The sequence below is a fragment of the Ursus arctos genome, unplaced genomic scaffold (assembly GCF_023065955.2).
Source record: "Ursus arctos isolate Adak ecotype North America unplaced genomic scaffold, UrsArc2.0 scaffold_23, whole genome shotgun sequence".
NCBI classification, from domain to species: domain Eukaryota; kingdom Metazoa; phylum Chordata; class Mammalia; order Carnivora; family Ursidae; genus Ursus; species Ursus arctos.
The window spans coordinates 39000270-39022324 of record NW_026622908.1 but is presented as its reverse complement, the minus strand read 5'-3'; the positions used below and the strand labels follow the sequence as shown (position 1 = coordinate 39022324).

Sequence of the window (22055 nt, the reverse complement as noted above, 5' to 3'; positions counted from 1 at the left end):
TGGGGACACACTGAGCCACCACGGCACATCTGTTCCCATCTCGGTGACCTCAGGTGGGGCCACTAACTGCAAGGCCACTTGTCGGGGTATGGCTGGCCCTCAGCACCAGTTTTCCTCAGAAAACCAGAGAGCACCCACTCGGTGTGACGATGTGTGGCTAACTTGCTGGCTCAGCTCTCTGCCAACGTCTGGTCTCTTAAGTCATGGATGCGGGGAGGGGTGGAAGAGGGGTTTAGAACGTACGGAGCTGGGGGGGGGGGGTGCTCCTGGCATCTCAATTCACCAGAAAGCTGGAATGACCCAACAAGCCAGTTCCCTAGGGTCCAGCAGGTGGTGGCCCCGGGCAGGTTCCGGCGGGACCTAGAGGCCCCGGCTTGGAGCAAGACAGCCTGGGTTTGGGCGGTGGCGCTGCCTTTTCCTGCTAGGACCTCAAGCAAGTTAGTTCATGTCTCTCGGCCTTAGCCCTTCCACCTCTGAAATGGGCGTGATGACAGCTCCCGCCTCATGGTTAAGCAAAGGTTGAGTGACGTCCTGCATGCCAGGGCCTGGCACCGTGCTGGGTGTGCAGACTCTGGCAGAGTCTGCCCTCCTCCCCGCACCTCCTCTCCTATAGGACAGTCCTCATCACACACGGGGAGAAAGCTTGGCTGGCAGGGCTGTCATAGGTGAGGCTCAGGGAAGACAGAGAGGGCTTTCACTCAGGTAAGGTGGCTTGTTGTGGTCGAGAGATGAAAATGGTAGCAGGCCGAGGGCTCCCCTTGATGCGTTCCCAAGCGGAGGCTCACAGGGATACAAACCGGGGTGGAGGGAGGGGGAGCCCTGGCAGCCCTGGTGGCCTGGTTTCCCAGAGGTCTCTACCCCTCTGCCCAGGCGGGGCTGACCGTCCTGTGCTCAGTCTCTCCACAGACCCCGGGCCGGGTGTGGATTGCAGGCTGGGTGCACGCCAGGGGCGTGTGCAGGGGACATTTCAGCTTTGGAACAAAATGTCTGGGGGATGACAAGGGCCTTCCTTGTCCAGTCAGGGTTGGGGGAGGGGAGCTGTCGCAAAGCCCAGTCCCCGCCTCTGGGAGCCTGCAAAGTCACAGAGAGCAATGAGCTCCCTGGCCAGGCCGGGCACGCACAGAATGACAAGGCCCCAGGCCATGGGCCCTGAGAGGAGGTTGTTCCCAGGGAGGCCTGGTCCCTTGGCCTGTTCACAAAGGTCTGCCTGAAGCAGGAAGCCTGGAGGGGTGGCTACAGACAGGCGGTGGGGCAGGGAGGGCGTCCCAAATGGGTGGAAAGGCAGGCTCTCCGGTGGGGAGGCGCAAACACTCACCGCTTCCGAAAGCCCACCTCTAGTGCCATGGCGGTAACGGCCTCCCGGTTCCCCTCTGGGATGTGGCAGATAGATAAAGGGAGGGGCGAAGCCTGCCGCTGACTTCACCTCTCCTTAATTCTGTTCTGGAAGCTCCAGAAGTAAGAGGGTGGAGCTATGAGAAAAAGCACCTTTTCATTATTTTCAAGGATGTAATTGTCTACCAAGGAAACTCGAAAGAACCAACTGAAAGACAGCTAGAATCACAGAGAGGCCTGAGTGGACACCGGCTGGACGTAAGCCTAACCATCAAGTATCAACAGCTTCCCGGAACCTTGGAGAAACATCGATCCCAATAACAGAAGTAGGAAAGAGCCATGATTGAACAGGAAAAGAAACACCCACGAGACATATAAAGTATAAAACTTTTCTGAGAGAAAGAAAAAGAGGCTTGAGGAACTGGAGAAAGGGGCCTTCCTGCGGGATGGAAAGACAGAGTGTGAAGACGGCGACTTGCTGGGAGGGCTGCGGCCAGTAATGAAAGGCCAGGGGTGGATGGAGGGCCGCCCGAGTCTCGCGGACGGTGCCCCGCGTGAGGCTGACCGCCCAGCCCAGGCGCGGGGCTCAGGGGGGGCACACTCCCCCGCATGGATGGGGCCATGACCCCCAGTGGGGGTCCTGGGGAATCTGGCTGACTCCAGAGACGTGAAGGGTGGACACCAGCCTACCCACAGCCTGTTTGGCCAAAGTTAATTCAAAAGCGAAGCCACAAAGCACTGAAAATAATATGTAAGAAGAGCTTTCTTGGCGCGCCTGACTGGTTCAGTCAGTAGAACATGTGACTCTTGATCTCGAGGTTATAAGTTCAAGCCCCGTATTGGGTGTAGAGACTACTTAAAAATAAAATCTTAAAAAAAAAAAAACCAAACAACTTTCTAAGCATGAAAGAAATTAAAGAAATCTGCAGGAGGGAAAAAAACAGTGAATACCTCTTGCTACATAAAACAAATAAAATCCTCCCAGAAGTCATAAATAAGACCAAAAGGCAGAGAACTCATGAGGAAAGGGGCTTCACTGTTGAGATCCCTCTATTTAATTTTTGCCTAGCCCTTTGGAGCAGTTTGTTTACCGGGGCCTGGAGATAAGAGGCCTGGTCTCCTTGCTCTGGAGGTCAGAGGCTGGCTCAACACCCCAAGGCCTGGCCACATGGGGCCAGGTGGGTGGCCCTGGTGTGGTATGTGGTATGTGGGCCTGGCAGGAGACAAGGCCATCGGACCCGCTGTTGCCGGGGTCCCTCTGAGGGCAGCAGCATGGTCCTGTGGACGCCGGGGCACAGCTCTACCAGGAACCCGGCAAATATCTGGCCTTTTTCCCCCACACATGTGTAAGAGGAGAGGATTTCCGCAGGGCACTGTGGCCCCGGCCACGGTTTTTCAGATGCTACTAGCAACAGGGTAACCGGATTTCCAAAAACTGCCATTCCACCACCGGCCCAAAGCTGGCACCGAAGAGGTGTCTAGGGGGAGGAGGTGTTGGGAGAGGCTTCGCTGGCCACGGCGCAGAGCGGAAAGGAAGCCTTCCTGCCAGCAGAGCTGGTGAGACTAGATTTCTGGTGTTAGGAACGCAGAGAACATCTGGCAGGAGAGCCAACAGCTCTCCAACATGAAGCCTCATGCAGAAAGGGAAGCCTTTGTCTTCACTCATCAGAAAGCCCCAAGTTAATCAGCTGTGATAACTGGACATCTTTAATCAAAGCTAGCAAACAGCTTCCTAGAAGAAAGAGGCAAGCAGCAGGTACTTTGGAAGAGAATATAATCCCTGCCTGGTCAGAGAGGCTGCTGGCTTCCCAAGTACTGAATGTTGGCCAATTTCCCTTGCAACGGACAGCGTCGCAGAAAACCCGTGTTTCTGCTCCGATATTCTCTTGGGTGGCACCGAGATGGAAGAGACAGGGTACAAACTAGAACTGGAGGAACAGCCTCTCTCCTCTCCTTGTTCCAAGCCTCGGATGCCAACATTGCCAGGAATACACCCCTGGTGGGACTCCAAGACCCTGTTCCTTCCTCAATGGTGCTCGCTCGACAGATGCTTACTGAGCGCCTCCTCTGTGCCCGGCACTGCGATGCTTACAAGCTGTACTAAAACCAACAGGATCCTCTAAACTTGGGCTAACCTCATCACCGTACGTCCCAAAGGCAAAGCATAGGTAGATTTTTTGGTAAATTAAGCCCTAACGTAGAGGCTGTCCCATAGGGGCTCTACTTTCTAAAAAAAATGTGTTAGAGGAGGGCATTCTTTAAAGGCATTGGGGTGCTTTTATTAAAAAGAAATTGAGAATTAGCAACAAGTTTCCTATCTTACAAAATAGCATGGGTTACATGATGGTATAGAAATACAACGGAGCACCGGACGGACCCAGGCAAAGGCCAGTGCACTTGGACTTCCAGAAAGAGGCCCGTGTTTGGTAAGGTGGCAAGTCGAAGAATAGGATGTCTAACTTTTAATTTTGGTTTTTATTTTTATTTATTTTTTTTAAAGATTTTATTTATTTATTTGACAGAGAGAGCAAGAGAGCACAAGCAGGGGGAACAGCAGAGGGAGAGGGAGAAGCAGGCCAGGGAGCCCGATGCGGGGCTCGATCCCAGGACCCTGGGATCATGACCTGAGCCAAAGGCAGATGCTTAACCATCTGAGCCACCCAGGTGCCCCTAATTCTGGTTTTTAAAATGAATACACGCTGGGGCACCTGGGTGGCTCAGTCAGTTAATCGTCTGCCTTTGGCTCAGGTCATGATCTCTAGGTCTTGGGATCAAGGCCCCCCCACCCTGCCCCAGTCGGGCTCCCTGATCAGCAGGGAGTCTGCTTCTCCCTCTCCCTCTGCCCCTCTCCCCTGCTCATTCTCTCTCTCTCTCTCAAATAAATAAGTAAAATCCTTAAAAACATATAAATAGTTCATAGCAGAAATCTCCACAATAGCTAAACTGCAGAAGGAGATGAGATGCCCTCAACAGACGAATGGATAAAGAGGATGTGGTCCATATATACAATGGAATATTACTCAGCCATCAGAAAGGATGAATACCCACCATTTGCACTGACATGGATGGGACTGGGGGGAATTACGCTAAGTGAAATAAGTCAAGCAGAGAAAGACAATTATCATATGGTTTCACTCATATGTGGAACATAAGGAATAGCATGGAGGACCAGAGGGGAAGGGAGGGAAAACTGAAGAGGGGATAATCAGAGAGAGACACAAACCATGAGAGACTATGGACCCCCGGGAAACTGAGGGTTTCAGAAGGGAGGGGTATCCGGTGATGGGTACTGAGGAGGGCACGTGTTGTGATGAGCACTGGGTGTTATACGCAACTAATGAATCATTGACCACTTCATCAGAAACTAATGATGTACTGTACAGTGGCCAACTGAACATAATGAAAAAAAAAAAGGATTTTCAATTAAAAGGGCTATTCTAATTCTTAGTAAAAAAAATAAAATAAATTGTTAAATAATATAAATAAATAAATAAATAAATAAATAAATAAATAAATAAATAAAAACAAATGTGTGCACATGAGTTTGCAGATAAAAGAAATCTGGAAGGACTTGTGTACTCTGTTGTCATCAGCGGCACGATATTTAGGGCAAAGGGGGATGATGGAGGTAACAGGAGATTCACTTTGTAATTTTGTGTATTTCTGTCATACTTAAATGCCTGCCACAGGTAAATCCTGTATTTATAATAGAAATTGAACCAACATAAACATAAGGCAGTGTGCTAGACTCTAGTCCAGACTAGAGAAGGAAATGACCTTGCTGTCAGATCCGGGGCCTCATCCTTGGCTCGCCACTAAACTGTAGGGTCCTGAACACATCCCCTCGCTCCGTGGAGCCTCCCTTTGTCACGTTTGGTGATGCAGGTTGGACCAGACCATGCTGACGTCCCTCTCAGCATCGAGGACTGTGGCTCTCCCAATAAGGCTTCCTTGAGCTGGTCTCTGGGGACCACGCTCGAGCCCTGGACTTGTGTCTGCCTGCTGAACCGGGACCAGAGCTCCCCGGCCCCCAGGAAGAAACGAGCCAGGAAGTGTTCTTCCCCAGCCCACGGGAGGGAGAGAGGCATCTATTGTTGATGCGGGGCTGGTGGTTCATTATTTACACACGAGGCCATTCTATCGACGTTCCAGCTTGAATAATTCAGGGCGTCCGGGAAGGGTTTCCAGATAAACAGCAGATGCAGTGCGTCTGGCTGACTCTCCAACCTACAGGACTCCTTCCCTGGTCCCTGCTCAGGCCAGACACTTCCCACGCCAACACAGACCCTCAGCGTACCTCAACGGGCTGCGATTCGCCCAGGACGAGCACATGCAGCATGTTCACATCGGGGTCCTTGTTGAAGATGTTGGGCTTGGCGTGATGCTGGAAGTGGCGATGATTCCACCAGTTGGCGGAGGCACCCTGCGGGGGGGAACGGGGTGAGCAGTGCAGTTCTCTGGGGGACAGGTTCCCAGTACCACCAATACTCAGGACTGACTGTGCCATCATACACACACAGGGCCTTGGGCCCCTGAGCCTCCGAATGCGGCCCTGTCAGTACTGAGTCCAGAGTGCTGGCCAGCTCTGAGGCCAGCACTTGGGAATGGAGCCAAGCCATGCCATCCCTCCGGGCCCGTTTCCCCAGCCCCCACAGCAATGGCGGTCGAGGCCAGCTGGTGCCAGAGCACATGGCGAGCGCCTTGGCCAGTGTGGGGTGGCCTCTGCCCTCTGCAAGTACCAGGTGAGAGCCTCCACACCCCTCAGCCTCTGCACGTCCCTCGAGAGCCGTGTGATACAAGGAGAAACACTTCCTGTTGCAGGAACGGTAAGAAGGGGTCTCTACCACGTGGCCCAGGATTCTACTCCGAGGTGTGTACCCAAGAGAAATGAAAACATGGCCACACAAAATTGTACGCCAATGTTCCCGTTATTCAAAATGACCAACAGGTGGAAACTGTTCGGCCATGCCATAGGAAGGTATGAATCAGCAGCTACAACGTGGACGGACCCTGGAAACACCTGCTGAGTGAACAAAGCCAGACACAAAGGACCGCATCCACGATTCCATGTATAGGAAATGTCCGGACTAGAGACTCTAGAGATAGAAAGATTAGCAGTTGCCTAGGGTTAGGGTTGGGGACACGTGGGAGCGATGAGGGGGTTGGGAGGTGGCAGCTAAGAGGTATGAGGTTTCTTTTGGGGGTGATGAAGATATTCTCAGATCGACTGTGACGATGGTTGCATAAATCTGTGAATATTCTATAAGCAGTTGCCAAGAGACCATCCAATAGCCAGATAGGTTGCTGCCCTGAGCGGTGAGGACTCTGTGAGGTCCCAGCCAGAAGGCCACAGGGAGGCTTATGGAAGAGCTCCCAGGTTCTAACATGAAAATACAAAACCGCGATTCTAGGAGACGGGAAGCATTCCCTGAGTATTTATTTCAAGGTCACAAAGCTCTGTTTCACCAACTCAAGCTCTTGACCCAGTTTGGAGGCACGCCTGCCCCCAGAGTTGCCCTGTGGCCCGTAGAAGGAAATGGGACCCTATCGACCCTTCACTCTACTGGCGAACTACGGCTGGATCAATCAATGCTTGGGCCAAACATCTGACTAACTGCTAAAACAAACATTTTACTTGGAAGATAATTTGGCACAAACGCGGTCTCTGGACACGGAGAGGCACAGACGGGCACAGGTGTGGCCTTTGCCTGTAAGCCTGTGGTTCTCAAAACCCATCAGAGGAAAAAAAAAATGTCAGTGAGCGAGGGCTCAGAAGATGGAGGAATCAGATGACACATTCACCTTTCCAGCCAGAAGGAACCCCACTCCTGGGAAAGGTCACATGGAAAGTCCCCAGCACAAAGAAGTCGAGGAGCAAGCCACGTCAGGAGTAGGCAGATGTTTAGAAAACACCGACCCAGGGATGTTTGTGGAATGAATGAAGGAAGGAAAGAGAGATGAGCTGTGAACGCCCCGGTGATGAGTCAGCGAGGGGAGGCCGTCTCGCTCTCTCGGGACAGAGCTAGTCCTCTGCTGGGATTCTCTTCCATTCTTCACTAGGCGGAGCCCTGCTTCGTCTCCCCATCCAGAAGCCCTGCATGTCCTGGGATGAGAGGCAGCCCTGGGAATGAAGCAGTGATCCCGAGGCAAGCCCTGGCCCGGAGAGGGAGAGAAGGGCACCCCAGCACAGGGAGATGGGGCCGGGGAAGACCAGCAAACCTGGGCGGGGGGGGGGGGGGGGGCAGGCGGAGCGAGAGAGAGGGAAGAGGCCAGGTGAGGGCCTCGGGGGCTGGGGAAGGGGTGGTGTGGGCTGCTCCAGAAGCCAAAGGCCCCGTGGTTGGGCCAGAGACCCAGACCACAGCCGAAAGTCCTGGGCTGAGCCCTATCAGCACCTGCGGGAAAGTGAAAAATGCGTACCCCTGGCTTGACTGGTCACAACGGCATCAACAATAGTTTCCGAATTGACTTTTCAGTTTGTCTCATTTTCAAATGAGAGAAGTGCCAAGTTGGATGACTTTTCTCCACCAAGTGACAATCTTAATTTAAAAATTAAAAAAAAAAAAATTTTTTTTAGGGGGGAGGGGCAGAAGAAGAGAGAGAGAGAATCTCAAACAGACTCCCTGCCCAGCGTGGAGCCCAATGTGGGACTTGATCTCCCGACCCTGAGATCATGACCTGAGCCGAAACCAACAGTCAGATGCCCCAGGAGCCCCTTGAATAATTTTTAACTTAAACCAAAGTAAAATAATAATAAATTCTGTTTTGGTACAAATAATATACTTTCCCTTAATGTTGGAACATTTAATACATTCAACTTCCCAACTCTTAAATATTTCTCAACTACTTTAATGTTCTGAGGAAAAAAGACTAACCATTAAAAAAAGAATACCTACACACATGTATATAGGGTCACAGATTTTTCCTTTTGCCTCGGCTTCCAGTATGGCCCAGCACAGTCCTGATCTTTATCCAAAATGTTGCTCTTTTGTTCACTGTAGATTTTCTTTGGCATTAATTTTGTTTAAAAAATATATTAAAATGTTTTTCATCCTGATTCCTGAGTCTTTTGCTGTCCCCTTAACTTCTGTGCCCTAGGCTTCACCCTAGTCCTGGCCCTGGTGGCCCAAGAGGGTGTAGTAAAAAGGCTGGCGGTCTCCTGGTTTCCGTCTTCAGACTTGGAGTGTGGACGGTGCTGGCCTTGCAGTGTACATTTTACCCTACGCGCAGTGCCGAACGGCTAAAGGGTTTTCAACAGAGGTGTGATGGCTCAGAACTCTTTGTACAAAATCGTCCTCTGGAAGAAATGTCTGTCGGAAGAGACTGGAAGATGGGATGGGGAGAGCCCACTCTGGAATCCCACAGTGGCTCAGGCTGCCAGTAGGAAGCAGGTCCCAGCCCCTCAAGGCTCCCGGTACCCCGTTCTCTGCTCCCCACCAGCTTGAGCTAAGATGCTCGAGGTGGCAGGGCACCTGGGGACCTTCCTGCAGCCAGCCTCCTTTGTTCCCAGCAGAGGGAACCAGGAGCCATGTGACTATGTGGTGCCGGAGCGGTTTCAGCCAGGCTGCGAGGCTCCTGGCTCTGGGGCACCCCCAGGGTGAGCTGCATGGCTGTGCCCCTGACCTTCGCACGGCAAGAAGGACACAGCGAAGCGGAGGAATGGCCAGCTATGAGTGCAACCCCCATCCCTGACCTCTAACCTCCAAGCCCAAGTACCCGTCTTCCCCGTATCCCAGAGTTCTGACGTCATAAACCCACGTTCTCCGTGGAGGCCAGTCCTCTGTCCTGGCCTCGTCCTCCGTCTGACACAAGAGCTGCACTCCAAGGTCCTGCAAAAGCTAAGGGCCATCAGGCAGGAAAGGCCCTCCCGGCTCCCACCCAGAATCTGGAAACAGGACACAACCCATCTTTGTTAAGCGGGCAGGGATAACGTGGGTCGCGAGTAAAATGTTACTTTCCAATACTGAGGAGGGTTTTATCCAGCAGACAAGAGTATAAAATGAAACAAAGCAGTCTACTATGCACACCCTCTCCCTTCACCCCCGAATTTCTGGAAAGAAACCAGGTTCTCAGGCCGCTTCAGGCTCAGGGCCAGGCAAGCTGCGAGGGAACTGCTTATTAGTTCAGTGCTAGTCCGCCCCCAACCAGATCCGCTGCCGGCAAGCCACCGGCTCTCCACGGTCTGCGTCGCGGGGGGTACGCTTAACCCAGGCAGGTAGCTCTTCCGGAGCCAGGGGGAGGGGGGAGGGGATTCTTTAGGACACAGCCCTTCTTAGGATCAGCTGGGTGCTGCTGGGAAAGGGCCGAGTGGGGGATGATCTGTTGCAGAACGAGCCGGCAAGGACTTAGTTCCAAAACCAAGGAGATAAGCCAATTGGACGAGCACAAGTTCGCTGGCAAGTGCAGCCTGTCTTTTTACGAACTTGCCTCGCGGTAACGCTTTGTGGGGCGACCTCCTGGGCGGCAGAGGGGGTGAGAGAGGAACTATTTCCCCATGAGCCTTAAACCACTCTGGTCCTGCGGCTGAGCTGATCATCGTGCCATCTGACTTCCGTGACAGTATCTCCCTTTCAGACTAAGAGGGCTTTATTAGATAAGTCTTTAGACAACGGGTAAATGATATAATCAGTATCATCCACTGAGTCGACATACAAAAGCAGCACATCCCTGTCCTCGTAACTAGCACGCTGCCTTTGCGGGTCTAATTCAATACGGAGACAGGGCTGAAAAGGTCAGAGGAGGGGAGGATTTGCCAAGTCCCAGAGCCCAGGGCAGCCCGGCAGGAAAGCCTGGCTTCCAAGCGGACCTGCCGTGTTACCGTGCGGTCATAGGCACTGACCCCAGAGGAGACTTGACCCGGGGCAAAGTCAGCCAGGGCCGTGCCAACCACTAACTGATGGGCAGAAGACCAGCGCTGCTGGTATTTACCTTTAAGTGGCCGATGATGAACTTGTGGACGACATGGTTCCACGAGGACTTCTTGTAGACAGAGAGGTGGCCATAGTCGTGTTGCAACCATCCAGCTTGGGCCTGGGGACAGAGATGCTTTCACAGCGCCAGCTTTCACGCGTCCCCGGCCTCTGTGAGCTGGGGGGAGTGAGGGTGGGGGCTTCAGGCGTCCGGGGAGGGCGCCACGCCTCACCTGAGAGGTAGCGAGGACAAAGGCCGTGATGACGGTCGGAATCCAGCCATTGCCAAAGTAAAAGATGGTGAACCAGGCAATGCTTTCCATGACGAGGATGTGGGCCAGGAGGAGGAGGAAGAACAGGTGGTTGCTCTTGAATAGGTTCATGTCCTCGGCGGCCTTCCTCAGGGCCCGGAAGTCCTCGATGATCTGGGACTGTTGAGCAAGCGCACAGGGAAGGCGTCAGCCGCCTGGCTGCACTGGAGGAAACCAATGTGTTCTTGCTGGGAGAAGCAAGGGGCCGACCCACAAGCCTGTGGCCGGAGTGAGCCCGGCCACCGCGCACCACTCCCGCGACAGCTGCGTGGGCCTCCACAGACCCAATGACTGCGCGTTTGGTCCCAGCCAGGTAGGTGGCAGAGAAAGGATTCGACTCAAAAGCTGGTGTTTTGCACACCACATTCCCAGTGGCATTATTCCCAAGGCACCAGGCGGAAACCACCCAGGCATCCCTCACTGGGTGCACGGCTGAACAGAACGTGGTCTATCCACGCAACGGAATCCTCTCCAGCCTCGAAGAGGAAGGAGAGTCTGACCCTCGCTACTGCAGGGATGGACCTTGCAGACCTCAGGCTCCGTGAAATCAAGCCAGACACGACAGGCCAAACACCGTATGATTCCACATAACTGAGCTCCCTAGGGTAGGCAAATCACAGACAGAGAGTGGAGGAGCGTTTACCGGGGCTGCGGGGAGGGAGACTGTTCAATGGGGAGTTCATGTTTAATGGGCACAGTTATAATCTGGGGTGATGAAAACGTTTTAGAAGTGGATGGTGGTAAAAGTTGCCTAACAATGTGAATAGGCTCCAAAGTCACCGAACTGTGCATCCAAAACTGGCTAAATGGTAAAATTTATGCTATGGACACATATATATCACTACCCCCACACACAAGCTCGCACTTTCCCACGACACACCCCCGCCCCCGCCCCCACCCCCAGAGTGCTCTGGGCACTCTGTCGAGTCTTGAGGGGTTGGGCTGGCGGAGACAAGACTGCGGGGCAACATCCTTGGCCCTAGAGAGCTCAGAGAGGTGGGACAACTGGGGGGGCCCTGGGGGTGTGGGGCCGGGGAGGCCAAGGTGGAGTCAGGGCTGGCTCTGGAACCATGAACATGGCATGGAGAAAGAAGGCAGCTAGGAGGCAGGGGTCGGGCAGGCAGGGGGAAGAGAGAGCTCTGACAGCGTAGATGGGGTGCCATGTGGGTGGAGGAAGCCAGGTTTGGGGGCCTGGGTGGTAAGTGGCAAAGGATCTGAAGAGTGGCTAACACCATTTAAGAAGGGAAAGCGGGGAAACCAAGTAGGGGCCAGAGAAGCAAGGGGTCAGGAAGGAGGGAGCCCACAGGACACGAAGAGGGGAGAGAAGCTGCCTGCCTGCAGGGGGGCTAGGGAGGGCAGAGGATGGAACCACGGGGGAAGAAACCAGGATGGAACCCCAGGTCAGCTCCAGGGAGGGGTGAAGACCATCTCCCCACTATCAGCCCTGGGGAGAAAGAGGAGGGGCAGAGACGGGAAGAGCCGGGGGAGCGGGAATGGGCTGGACTTCCCAGGGAAGGAGAGAGAAAATGGTGGGAGGACTGGACCAGAAGTGAAGACCCTGGGCCCAGCCTAACTCTATTGAGACCCGGGAGGTGAAGAGGCTGGGAACGAATCACTCGAAGGTAGGCGGCCAGCCCAGGCTGGGAGCAAGGGCAAAGGGCACGCCACGGAGTCTCGGAGTCCTGCTGACCCCAGGCATTGGACGGTGGCTCCCCTGGATAGGCAGAAAGCTCCCTTGGCCCACACCTGGCACTCTCTGTCTTTGGGCGGGCACACCCTCTGCCCGCAAACCCTCCCCTCCTTCCTTGGTCTGGGCACACTCACGTTCTTGCCATGGTCCTGGCTGGGCTCCTCCGGGGCCAGCTCTCCGATCAGCAGAGGCTTCATGAACTTGCGCACGAAATCAAGGTCACGGTGGAAGGCACGGAAGGCATCCTGGGGAGCAGGGCAGCAGGTGTTGGGTGGGAGACCTCAACCCACAGAGGACGGGGCTCACAAGCAGCTGCTCTCCGTGTCCCCACTTGGACACTGATCGACGCCTCCCAGGACCTGGCCCCAAATGCTCTCTCCAGCCTCATCTCAGCAGATCCCTCAGTGCCCGGCCGAACTGGCTCTACCCCTGGGTCTCCGCCCTGAGCTCACCAAGGGTGTGTGCACGCATTCAGGATGCCTCCGGGTGAGTGAGAAAAATGCACCCCTGCAGGAAGATGCACAGGCTGGGCAGGGCCCAGGAGGGACGGCGTTTCCACTGGCACCCAGCAAACTACACCACCCGCCACCCCACGCACAGGGCTTACAGAGAAAAGCACAGGGCTGGGGCCCGCTCCAGCACGGAAAATGTGCTTGGGAGATCATGTCAAGCCAATAACAAATAAAGAACTAGTTAAAAACCATGTCTGAAAAAACCTTTTTCATAATTTGAAGAAGTATGACAATAATTACGAAAACGATGAAAAAAAACCTCTGGAGAAACCCTAAAACGGTTATGTGTTAAAGTGGTGGCATTATGCCTTGCTTTATTTCTTCTCAAACTTTCTCTAACACTGCTATCTTATTGCTTTTAAAATTTAAAAAATAGGGGCGCCTGGGTGGCTCAGTCGGTTAAGTGTCTGCCTTCAGCTCAGGTCATGATCCCGGGGTCCTGTGATAGAGTACCATGTCGGGGGCGGGGGGGGGGGCCCTGCTCAGCGGGGAGTCTGCTTCTCCCTCTGCTTCTCCCTCCTGCTCATGCTCGCTCTCGCTCTCTCTCTCGAATAAATAAAATATTTTTTAAAAAATTTAAAAATATTATATAATAATATTATTATTGTAATCCCAATTAAAAAGTGATAATGTGCACGATTTGGGCAAATTTAGAGACTGTACAGAAGAATAAAGAGGAAAATAAATACCACCCAGAGAGGGACCACTGTTGTGAATATTTTACCTTGTTTCCCTCTGGGTTCTTTTCTATATGCGCTATGTATATTATTACATAAATCGTCTCATAACAAACATGGCATCTCCATTAGGGATGAGCCTGGCATTATGGGCTATGATGTCCCAGTGGCAAACATTCACTGTGCAGTGAGCAAACTTGGACACATTGCAAGATAGAGGACAAAGTTAAATGACACCACGAGAAACCATGGAAAACATCAATGCAGTGCGGGGGAGAAGTGTGTGTGTGTGTTTTGGGAGGGGGTGTCTAGCTTTTCAAAAACTGAAAAAGATACACAAAAAGATTATTAAAATGGCAATGCTTGATTTGAAAGGCTCCTATTTGGAAGGGGGTTAAAAAATAAAGACCCAGCCGTTTCGCAGGACATTTTTGGGGTTGAATGAGAAAATGTGAATATGGACTGGCTATCTGGTCACATGAGGGACTTAGGATTCATTCTCTTAATCGCAACAAAGTTATGGTGATGATGTTAGGGAATGTCCCCGTTCTTTGGAGCAGGTGGTGACGAATATAAGGACGAGGTGGCATAACTGAGACAACTTGTTTTCACGGGACTCGGCAACAGAAAATCACACACACACACACACACAGTCCCATACCCACAAAGAAGCGAAAGCAAACATGGCACAATGTTGAGATTACGGGTCTTGGTTGAGGAAATACAGGCGTTCACTTACTCTTTCAACAGTTCCGCATGTTTGGAAATTTTCACATTTTTTTAAAGGAGGGAAGAACCGGGCCCACAGCTCATAATAAGCATGTTTAAACTCCCCACTAAAGTTATCTCCCAACAGTGATCGCCAGGCCCCTCCCAATTCCCTACTGCATCCCTTGTACAGTTTTAAAAAAGGTCCGTGCCCCCCTACCTGAACAGAAAGGGAGAGGAGCAGAAGATCAGATCAAGTGTATTTTCAGAGAAGAGACGTGAGGCTCTTCTGGGGCCCCGGGCAGGCAGTGGGGAGGCCTGGTGGCCCGCGCTGACCAGCTTTGCCGCTCTGGGCCAGCCGCCCTCACCCCGCCTCAGCGCTCTCTGCGAAGTGAGGCCCCTCCCGGCACCGAGTCCAAAGGCCCCAGGGAAAAGCCCCCCAGCAGCTTCCAAAGCAGGGCCTGGGAGTCAGTGGTGCTGTGGTGAGCAAGACTGCCCTTTCATTGGTCCTTCTCACATCAGGCCACGGCTTTTGAGAAATGACAGGAAGTTTTTGGTAAGGCAGTTTCCTGCGGGCCAACTGCTGTGTTTGGTAACTAAACCACCACTCTCTACTCCTCACTGGGAGGTAAACTTCAAGTCTGCAAGAGACTCATTTCTCAACCAGCACCCATTGCCCGCCCCCCCCCACCCCCAAGGTCCAGGTCATGCCCTCAAGCCCCCACCTGGGCTGGGGAACTTGTGGGAGCAGATAGACAGACAGACTCCTGTCCTGACCCAGGCCATTCTTTGGCCATATCCAGAGGGCTCTCAGGTGGCCTCTCACCTCCCCACGTGACCGGGAGGGAGCCAGGAGCCTTGTTTACGTTCCCTCCCAGAAGGCTGAGTGCCCCGCTGTATAGATGAGACACCGGAGCGCGGGAGCGGACATCCTCTGCTCCAAGAGGCAGAGCCGGGATCAAATCCAGGTTCACCTGACTCAGGGACCACTGCACCACATGCCTCACGCCTCACGCCAGTTTAGGAAGCCACACGCTGTTAGATTATCTGGTCGTCCATGGTAGGTCTGACGGCTTTCTGAGCAGGCCAGGTGAAGACCACCTACGAGCCCACCAAGCTCGTGCTCACGCCAGGGCCTTTGCACAGCACTTCCTTCTGCCCGGGAGCCCTGCTCCCATACTGCCTGGGGCTGGCTTTTCCCAACCACCCTCCAGCCCCACGCACTCTCTTGGACATTGGCCTGTTATGCCTTCTTCATAACAGTTACCAAATTCACAAGCTGTGTCACTCACTTCCATGTATGCCATTCTTCCCCCTCTAGACCATGATGAACTCCACAAGGGAGGGGCCCCAGCCGTCTCGTTCACTGCAACCCCAGGGCCTACGCCGCTGCCTAAGAGGGGCTCACAAGTGAATGTGAGGACCCAGGACCCCACAGCTCTGCCCTCTCTAACCCCAGGAAACTTTCCCACTCTGCAATCATGTTCAGACCAGAACTCTTTACTTTCTCCAGATCTCACTCTGATAGTCGCAGTTAACACATGCTGGGACATGTAGGCTAGCCACCAGCTTACGTAAGCCGCTAATCTTTACCGAACTCTGAGGCAGGTTCTGTTTTAGAGACAAGAAAAGAGACTGAGGGAGGTGAAGCTGCTAGCCACAGCCACATTGTAGGTGTGCCTACTTCTAGAGGTTTCCAGGGCTAATACACATGCCTCAATCAAAACGAGCTTCCTCCTAGCTGAGAGTTGAGCACTTTTTGTGTCTTCCCCTTCAAAGTGTCACGGAGGGACCTCACACTCTTCCAGAAGGTTCCCAGTAACCGCTGGGTTACAGATGTGTCTGGCTGGTGCTAGGGAGGTCATGAGGCAAGGCAAGACGGTGCCAATGCAAACGTTGACTTTGGAACAAGAACTGGAACCAGAATCTATCCTCGCTTTTCAGGAAGGCCTGGGACAAGAGTGAAGAGAATGGAGCAGCGAGAGCTTGAGAGCAAACAACTGTCTTCAGGAGGGCCGGTGTATGTACTGTGGGAGGAAGGGCCAAAAATTCCAAAATGGAAGACACCGTATGCGACACTTCCCACTTCCGCCACCACTCAGCACCGCCAGCCAGCCAACTTCTGCATGAAGACACCTTCCCTGGCCCAACCCCACCCAGGGGAGAGCTGGCGGCTCCCACCACGCCGGGGGTCGGACGCCATGGTTTCTTTCTGGCTGTGCCCACCTTCTCTGCAAAGCAAGCCTGGTCTCCAGTCCAGCCTTCTACATCTGGGCACTGAGCCCGGGACCTGGGACGGACGGGAGGGGCACACTCAGGGCACCGGATGTTGCAGGTAGTGGCCCTGGGAACCAGGACCCTGCAGGCAGAACACGGGGTTAAAGAGGGAGAAGCAGAGGAAGTCCCCTGAGCTCTCATCTGGAGACAGAGGCCCTGGACCCTGCCCCAGCCCAGGGACAGCAGCAATGGCAGCCATGGGCAGAGCTCTGCAAGCAGAGCGCCCTTGGTGCAAGCATCCCGGCCGATGTTTGGCACACGCGAGACCCCAGGGCTGCGAAGGCCACGGCCGCACAGAAAGCAGGTGCCCACGGAGGGAGCCCGCAGGACCTGAAGGGATTCTCACAAATAATAAGTCATGGGAGGATGCTGGGCAGGGTGTTTGCCTGAGGCTGCAGCCGGCAGGGATGGGACCACCCTGCCCAGGTCCGGCTCCAAAGGTACGGCTGCCCTCTGGGCACAAACAGAGGTGAGATCTCGTGTGTCGTCCTCACCTTTTCCTTTGGTGAAAATGGGGTCACTCGACTTTTCTTCACACTCTGTGTCCGATTTACTGACCTCCCTGCTCTGTGTGCTGGGAGCATGCACACACGTGCACACACGTGCGCAGGCGGCTAAGGGACACCCCGTAATGATCCCACAGCTGTAGCGCGTCCTGACGTTGAAAGAGTGAACTCATGCACAGCCCATTGGAGCCTGGCAGTAACCTCCCATTTCAGACCCGTGAAAGCCAAGTTCACAGGAAATGTCTCGCCTAGGAATTCATAAAGGTAGGGATGCAAACCTAGGTCCTCTGCCACCGAATCCCGTGACCCCCCTGCCCTGTGTAAAGCAGGTGGAGGTCGGAGATTCATTCCATTTTCAGTAGGTTGCCTTTTCATAAGAACAACACAGGAGCAAGTTCACAGATGGAAAGAGCCCTGACCTCTTCTCGCCTTCCCTGGGTTCTAAGAGGCGACTGATGCAGATAGGGCAGGAAAAGCCGGAGGCAAGGCAGGAGTCGGGGAGCTGGTGCCTAGAAGGAGAGGGTCCAGCGTCAAGTGCCAGCCTAAGAGGAAGGAGGGAAGCAAACCCATCAGATGCGGTCACTGTCTGAGTTGTTCATCTTAACGCCCAGGGCCCCTCTCAGAGCCGCGGAGACACTAAATAAATGTGTGATCGGGGCGCCTGGGTGGCACAGCGGTTGAGCGTCTGCCTTCGGCTCAGGGCGTGATCCCGGTGTTGTGGGATCGAGCCCCACATCAGGCTCCTCTGCTATGAGCCTGCTTCTTCCTCTCCCACTCCCCCTGCTTGTGTTCCCTCTCTCGCTGGCTGTCTCTATCCTGTCGAATAAATAAATAAAATCTTTAAAAAAAAAATGTGTGATGAATCGTAGCTGAAGGTTAAAAGCCCCAATTGGGGAAAGTTCTGCAGTGGTGGGCCCCTGCCTTGAAGAGCAGACATCCTTGGGACATGCAGGGTTCTTTCTGCCCTCAGCAAGGCGGAGAGCGGAGGAGCACCAGAGGGTAGGAGGGGTGGAACAGGCGAGGAGGAAGGGAGGGAGGAGGGAAGGCGGTCTGGAGGACTCTATCATGGTAGATCTGAGCTTAGGGCTGAGCGCCGCCACTGGAGCAAGGTTTTCAAACTTGAGCAAGGTTTTTAAACCTAAGAGCAACGAGAGATACCTACAGGCCTGATCTGAGGGCCAGCATGAACGTGCTCTGTGAGTTGCAAAAATTAAGCACCTATATTCTTACAAGCAAGGCCAAGTTGTTACTTCTGCAGAAGCACCAAATGACAACGGCCCTCGGCTAGGTCGCCCTTTTGGGGAAGAGGTAGTCTTGATTTCTGAGGCCTTTTCTTCAGAAACAGGAAAATCCCTTATCGAGGCCCTGAATTGTCCCAAGAATGGCTTCCTTGACTTTTGGCCTCTTAAGAGGATGTTACTGCCCTGTGACCAACTGAAAACAGTGTGCTGAGTGCTCCAGGGGATCGAACTCTTATCTGCTGATCGTTCCCTCCCCAACTTGCATGGCCCAACAACTCTGTCTGTCCCCAAGCTCTAAAGAAAAGTCCAGGCTCTAAGGGGCAAAGCCACCTACAGCCTAAGACCAAGGGTCTCTTGATTCCTAGCCTATTCCTGCTTCCCCGAGTCCTCTTCCCCTATGCCCCATGCTGCCCATGACCTTTTCCCACCCTGGTCCCAGACAGCAAAGAGAGGAGAATCCAGTTGCCCACCCCACCCCATGTTACACCACTATATCCCCAGTTAGCACATGCCAGGCCCTAAAAGCCTCATCTTAGAAGATGGTAAGCTTTGGGGGAGGGGGGGTAAGGGTTGTGTAATGTGTCGCTATAATACATAAAGCTGCAATAGTTTCAAAAAGTTTCAACTTTTTTCCACCCAATTCCTTGTTGCTTACTTTACATAATCCTCACCTTTTCGCACTTGCCTCACCAGCACAAGAAGAAATGTTTCTAGTGCTTACCCACAGCTTACGAAACCCTTTGCTGCACAGTATATATTTTTCCACATAAGAGAATATATTTACTAGTGGGAAGACCTCGACCAGGAGGCAAGTCTTTTCTCTGAGAATTGCCCTTACCCAGCTTCCACAAACAGCTGTGGGAAGGGCCACGTGATGTAACACAGATGGTCTGAAAACCTTATACCTGCCAAGTTACAATTAGCGGTACAGCCCCAGGGCTGAAACCATGTTCACAAGCAGGTAGAACCGGATGGACCCCAAAGCTGTAGGCACCATGTCCTGCTGACCACCTTCTCGACCTTGCATAGGCTCACCAAAGCCGCAAGCCATCCACAGCCCCGATTCTAACGGCCTGGTCTGCCTGCCGGGGTAGGCCTCCTCAACCAAGGAGACTTGGAAGAGGTAGGAAGAGCAAAAGTTCCACGGATTGACAGGGGCCCACACAGCTAGGACAGCTAAAGCCCCCAACTGGTCAGCTAGGTGTCCAAGCGCCACGATCTAGGTATTTCTCCCATGGCCTCTCCCCTATTCACCCTTCCCAAGTGCCTTCCAACTTGCTGCCACCCAGAGGCCCCTTTCTTCCCTCCTTGACTCTCTTGGGTTCCCTCTGTCCCATCTGAGCCCCCTGGGCTCCAGCAGCACCTTAAAGAAACGCAAGGACTGCAAGGACTGCAGACTCGGCGATCAAAAGGGGCCAAAGGGGCAGAGCCACACTGCCCTGTGGGTAAGACGGCTGCCCGGGCTCTGCACCCAATACCTTGGGCTCCCAATACCTTCAGGAGTGCAGAGGAGGGAAGGGCATTCCTGGCAGGATTTAGGAACAGAGGACCATTGAGTAGTTGAGAAATCCGAGAGTAACCCTGGCCCAGCTGGACCTGTTGCCAAGCCAGCCCAGCGCTGCTAAATCCGCACTGTAGCTCCAGGCCCCTCTCGACCTGGGCTTTGCAGACTCTCCTTCCATTTCCCCACCCCGGTGCCCAAGAACCGACCCTTGAGGGGTGGGTCCTGGTAGTCCTTGAGAGCGTGAGAACAGGAGCTCCCGGCCCATCTCTCCCTGGCAGCCATTGCGGACCTTCTCAATGCAGGAGCAAGCCCAGCCAGGCACAGGCCTTTTCTTTCTCCGCCCTTACTCTGACTAGAGAGTGAGGGACACGCGCTGAGTCCCACACCTGGCTCTTCTCCCGCTCCGTTTCACGGTGCCCAGGAGCGGCCATCTTCCACGCCGAGGGGGCAAACCCCTAGGGCCCGAGCGACCCCTTTGGGGAGTACCTGGCTCCCCGGCGGAAGGCTGGGAGGCGTGTGTCCTAGCGCGCGGTAGCCCCGGTTCCCCGCCGCTTGGATCTATCTCCCCCACGCTGCTCTCTCCCCGGCTCCAAAATCCGACCCCCAGAGCCAGATGGCCCCGCTGTCCTAAAGGAGGAGGATTTGGGGCGGGGAACGAGCGCAGTAGGCACACTTTCTTTGCCTCCTGGACGCCCCACGCTCCATTCAGCATTGGAGGTCGGGTTTGGAAACCTGGCTCCTGACTCCCGCCTGCAGCAGAGAAGGGTAGCAGGAGAGTCCCCTCACCACACACACACCCTTACCGTAGCATCTTCCCCCGCGTAGTGCCCGATGACCCGTTGGCCCCCTGGGTGCCGGCTGGCCCATTTGGTGATGTTGTAGACCTTGCGGTCGATGACGAGCCACTTGTCCGTGCGTTGGTTGTGCTTCTCAATCTCCTCCCAGTAGAAGATGGGCATGGGCGCCTCTCGCTCTGTGGCCCCCTCGCCCTGGTTCCCCCCTTTCCCCATGCTGCCTGCCGACTGGGTATGCCCCGTGCACTGTGGCCTCCACACCCGCAGCTCGAGTGTGCGGCCCGGGCCCTCCTCGCTTTCGGCTTTTGTCTGCTCCTACTCCCCCTCCCGCTGAGCCCCCTCCCCCAGCCTCCTCGCCCGCGCTCAGTTGGCTCCCCAGCCTTCGCTCCGACTATCCCCGGCTTCCCAGTGCCCCCAAGCGGTTCTTTTCCTCCGCCCCGCCCTCCGCGCGTCAGCTCTCTGTGGACTTTTGCCTCCAGGAAAAACTCCGGGGTCGCTCAGGACCTGGCCACCTCCTCCGCCCGCCCCTCCGGCTCCGCCCGCCCCTCTGGCTCCCCCCGTCCGCGGCTCCGCATCCTCCCGCGCTCCCCGCTGCCCGGGTTTCCACAGTGATCAGCAGAGCGCCTGCACCAATCCGGGCGCGTCGCCCCGCCTGCCATTGGCCCAGGAGGATCTTTCGAAGGCCAGCGGGCTGGAGCGGCGGTCCCCGGCTCCCCCTCCCGCGCGCCCGTGCTGAGTTGAGCCCAGCCGCGAGGCCGCTACGTGTCCGACCTCGTCCCTCCCCCCGCTCCAGCCCCGGGGCGCCGGAGGAGAACCCAGAGCAGCAGGGCGGGCGAGCAGGGGCGGGTGCTGGGTACCGCGCGCTCCGGGGCGCCCAAGCCCCGCGCTCCCGGGCTCTGCACCTGACGCGGGCACACTAGCGTCCCCGGCCCCGGCCCGGCTCCGCTGGGTGACGCCCTTCCCCGGCCCGCCGGAATCCGGGCTCCGGTATCGCCGCATTGTCCGCACTCTGCACAGTGGCGCCTTGCGGCAGCCTCCTGGAAGAGACGAGCCGGCCTCGGACTCGTCCAGGGCTCCGAACCCTGTAATCAGACGCCCTCAGAAAAGAATTGCCGGACCTCTGCTCTGCTTCTTTGTGCTGGGCGCCATGGTGGTGGGGGGAGCGGGGGCGCGACCACCAAGCGGACACCGGCCTTGCCCTGTACTCAGGAAGCGCGCAGGCTAGCTGGGCGACGGAACAGGGAAGCAATACAGGACCACACACGAGTCACCGGACAGTAGTGCCGGACTGACGCCAGGGACTAAAGTTGGAGGCATCAAAAGGCTAGGAGGAGACGCAGGCCCCCGGACTCCAGCTGGACGAAGCTTGCTTAGGATCGGAGCCCTGGATCCTGAAGGTGGACTGAGGATAAGTGGGAAGGAAGGATGAACAGAGGGAGGGGGCGGGGTGAGGACAGCCTTGGGAATCAGGGGTTCATATTTCAATGGGAAGATTTCTAGGTCCCTGAGGGCTGGCACATTCCGCTCAGTAGCTTCTCACCCCAACCCTGTAAGGCGAACGTGTAGCAGGACTAACTCCATCTTGAATTCATTTTGC

General features: G+C 54.8%; 1 protein-coding gene across 2 annotated transcripts in view; it reads right to left on the bottom strand.

The window, feature by feature from the left end:
* FADS2 (fatty acid desaturase 2) overlaps window positions 1-20981 on the bottom strand; it is a 32114-nt gene extending 11133 nt beyond the window's left edge. Inside the window, exons 1-5 of one of the 2 annotated variants that reach the window (XM_026487771.4) lie at window positions 20468-20981; window positions 12374-12484; window positions 10472-10669; window positions 10258-10359; window positions 5630-5755 (exon numbers count right to left, since the gene is read on the bottom strand). In XM_026487771.4, the coding sequence (XP_026343556.1) occupies window positions 5630-5755; window positions 10258-10359; window positions 10472-10669; window positions 12374-12484; window positions 20468-20674 (744 nt within the window). In that variant the 5' untranslated portion in view covers window positions 20675-20981. Of the gene's footprint in view, window positions 1-5629; window positions 5756-10257; window positions 10360-10471; window positions 10670-12373; window positions 12485-14356; window positions 14468-20467 lie in introns of those variants that run through there. The other variant, XM_026487773.4, reaches the window with a different exon arrangement.
* Between the last annotated feature and the right edge of the window lie 1074 nt (window positions 20982-22055).